This window comes from Hibiscus syriacus, unplaced genomic scaffold (genome assembly GCF_006381635.1).
Source record: "Hibiscus syriacus cultivar Baekdansim isolate YM2019G1 unplaced genomic scaffold, ASM638163v2 tig00117017_pilon, whole genome shotgun sequence".
NCBI classification, from domain to species: Eukaryota; Viridiplantae; Streptophyta; class Magnoliopsida; order Malvales; family Malvaceae; genus Hibiscus; species Hibiscus syriacus.
Window position 1 is genome coordinate 4,006,583 of NW_024063526.1, and position 3,250 is coordinate 4,009,832.

General features: G+C 35.5%; 1 protein-coding gene across 1 annotated transcript; it reads right to left on the bottom strand.

The window, feature by feature from the left end:
• Nucleotides 1–894: 894 nt before the first annotated feature.
• LOC120195724 lies at nt 895–2,212 on the bottom strand. Its single transcript, XM_039197658.1, has 2 exons — nt 1,866–2,212; nt 895–1,332 (listed from the first exon to the last, which is right to left on the bottom strand). Exons 1-2 carry the CDS (start codon nt 2,168–2,170, stop codon nt 1,092–1,094), a joined length of 546 nt encoding a protein of 181 aa, XP_039053589.1. The 5' UTR covers nt 2,171–2,212; the 3' UTR covers nt 895–1,091.
• Between the last annotated feature and the right edge of the window lie 1,038 nt (nt 2,213–3,250).

Here is a 3,250-nt window from a genome sequence, read left to right on the forward strand (position 1 = left end):
TCACCATTCAATCGGTGACAGGTGATAGAGGTTGAAGAAACATCAGAAAGGTTCGCATTGGGTGAATTAACGAGGATTTTCGAAGTGACCTCCGATGAAGAAGAGACGGAATTCATGATCGACGGCTAGATTTCGGGTAAAAAAAGTAATCGACTAGGGTTAAGAAGAAGGATATGTCACCTAACTAATACCATGTTGATAAATAATAAACAACATAGTGGAGAAGAAAAAGAACTCTTTTATTTTTTATGCATATTATGAACGGTGAAAATACATCTTTTCTTTATAGGAAAAGTTAGGAGTAAGTTTTCTATTAGAAATAAACTACCTAGTAGTTATCCTTATCTATCTAACTTTTGTAAGAGTTAGTGTTATATTAAAATACTAACTAACAAGCCTTATCGCATAACCTACATTAACTTTTTAAATAAAAATTATTTTAAAAAAGTAAAATAAATTTTTTAGCACTCAAATTTTTTTAACAATTCAGTAAAAGTCAAATAATTTTTTTAACAATTGCTGTGTTATATTTGGCCGAAAATATTTAACATATGTTGTATTTGTCTTTAATAAAAGTATAGAACAATTATTTAGTGCTACAATACCATCTCTTGGCTAAATCTTTACATAATATGAGCCTATATCTTAAGTGTCATGTTTGAAATGGGATTTGGTAGTTCAGGACAAATAGAATGACTAACAATGGCAGATTCAAAAATAATTTTCAAGGATAATACATATACATTAATAACAAAAACTTTTCGTATAGCGTATAAATAAATAAAATTTTAAAATAGATGCCATCAATAAAATAAATAACTGATTAATGCTCAATGTTGCAAGCACAATTATAAAGAAGGCTATATATGATCCAATTATATATCTAATATTTGCTTTTGGGGATCCATATAATTTGCTGAACAAATACCAGTCATAGATAATTATTACTGTGAAATGTAAACCATCGACATAAAGATAAAAAGATAGTTGTGTGAAAGATATGAAGCAGTTGATGATGGACCCGTGAGCCATCAACTGCATTACAGGGCACCCCATTTGAGACGGTATTTATTTTCAGCGGCTACGAGAGCCTAAGCTTTAATGCCATTTTCAACTTGATCAAAGTGATCCTGACGGGCATTATCAGCCAACATAAGAGCAACTAACCAGAAAAGGGCTGAATCCAGTGACACAAACGCACCACCACCAAGGAGTCCAGTCTTAGCAGTTGGGCATTGTGTCTCCAGATTGTGATGAACATTGCGAGTCAAGTGTAGATGCTCTGTGATCGTCGGCCACAACAGCAGAGTCGCTGCTAACCCACCTGTAAACCTGCCCATAAGCATATCACAGTTTTATATCTTAATAACAAGGGCACCCATAATCATAATATTAAATTATGATATTAAATTACAAGCGTAATGCAGTATACGGATTGTATCATAGCATTTTTTAAGGTTACCGCAAAATACATAAAAAACATAGTTATTTTTATAAAATAAATAATATCAGCAACATCAACAACCAAAGCACCGCAATCGCAACCCTCAATTTAATACTATGCCCATGATTATACTTGAGTGAGTTCAATAGGATAATATGATTCGGGAATTGTTGGGAAGGACTATATGAGTGAACAAGATAATCATGATAACCCAATATGAAGAATAAAAGCCATCAAGTGGGTTCGAGGACAGTATGTAATATCAATTGGGTAAGAAAAGTTTAAACATTTATTACCTTATAATCGTCCGCTATTCATTTTTTTTTTGAAGAATTACATCTTTCCTTTTGCATAGGATTAAGGTAATCATCGGATCTGCATACTGATGGACTAAAACAAAGAGAGAGAGGGGTGTGCTTACCAGGCGATGCTGAAGAAGATGGTGAAACTGGTGCTTTGGAAGAGAACAGAGTGTGGAACAGATTTTCCCTTGTAAGGGTAGAACAGAGACCAATAGCCGGCGAAAGAAGATAAAATGAGGAATGAAACCGATAGGTAGCCGAGGGCGACGGAGGGATCCGACGGATACTTACAAAGAACCGAATCTTTACCGGGAATTGGGGTTCCGGCCGCAGGCTTCTTGTTCTCGGCAATGACTCCGAAGATGAAAGATAAGACACCGAGGCCGCCGACGATGAGGGCCGCCTGCTTGATAGTCACACCCATGCTTGATTTTGATTACACGATGATCTGATGAAAAACCCCAATATAAAAGTGAAAAAAGTTGGGGTCAGTGAACCCAAAATATATAGGTAAATAAAATAACTGCGTACTCATGGATTTGCAATTCTTTTAAGATATTTCTCCTAATTTGTGGCTACCCTTGTGTCATTGATAGAATCTTTAGGGATAATTTTATGAGTAAATTAAATCGTGATCACTCAATTATCTGTTCACTTTTATTTCAGCAACTAAATTTTATAAATATTTCAATTCAATCATTAAACTTGCAAATTATTCTTATTTTACCAATTTTTTCTATGCTGCATGGTGAGCATTATCAACTGATGTAAGGCACTTGTACCTTGAATTGATTGTGGATCTAAGAAGGAAGCAAAACAACCTGCATAAGTGAATGGCTCAAATAGATGGCTTGGTAGTTGATGTAAAGGTGAAATGCAGGGCTATTTATGTTATGAGATTGGTAGCGGAAGTAGGTTGATATGGCTATGGTATGGCTTATGAAAGAAATGATGGTTGGTGAAGATAGTATCTCAGTGCTACAATGAGCAAAGACCTAGCCTTACAAATATCTCTAAGTGATGGTAGAAAAGGACTTGGACCCACTATCTATAATGAGATAGGAACCACAAGTATTAATGGAATAGAGGTTGACGCCACAAGTAAGAACTTACTTGATAAGTCGAAAAAAGTCACAAGGACTTGAGAAAATAGAATAATCACTTTAATTAATAAGAAAGGCGTGTTTATAAATGAATAGGACTAGCCTATTTATAGTTTTTGAAGAGACATGGCCGAATGGAAACATAATGTTTCGACCAACCCTTGTGTCTCTTTAAAAATACATAATTAATTGAAGAATTAAGATGAATGCATAGGTGATGATTCGACTGGTTGGAGGGGGCATGTCTCATGGCCGAATAGTGCTTGAGTCCTTTCAAGTTGGCGCCAATTTGAAGGGTAAGGTTAGTTGGCCGAATGGTTATGTAACCACTCAACTTTGGCGCCTAAAGGAGGCACACACATAACACATGGCTTGGCTGGTCACAAGGCGTGCACATGGTT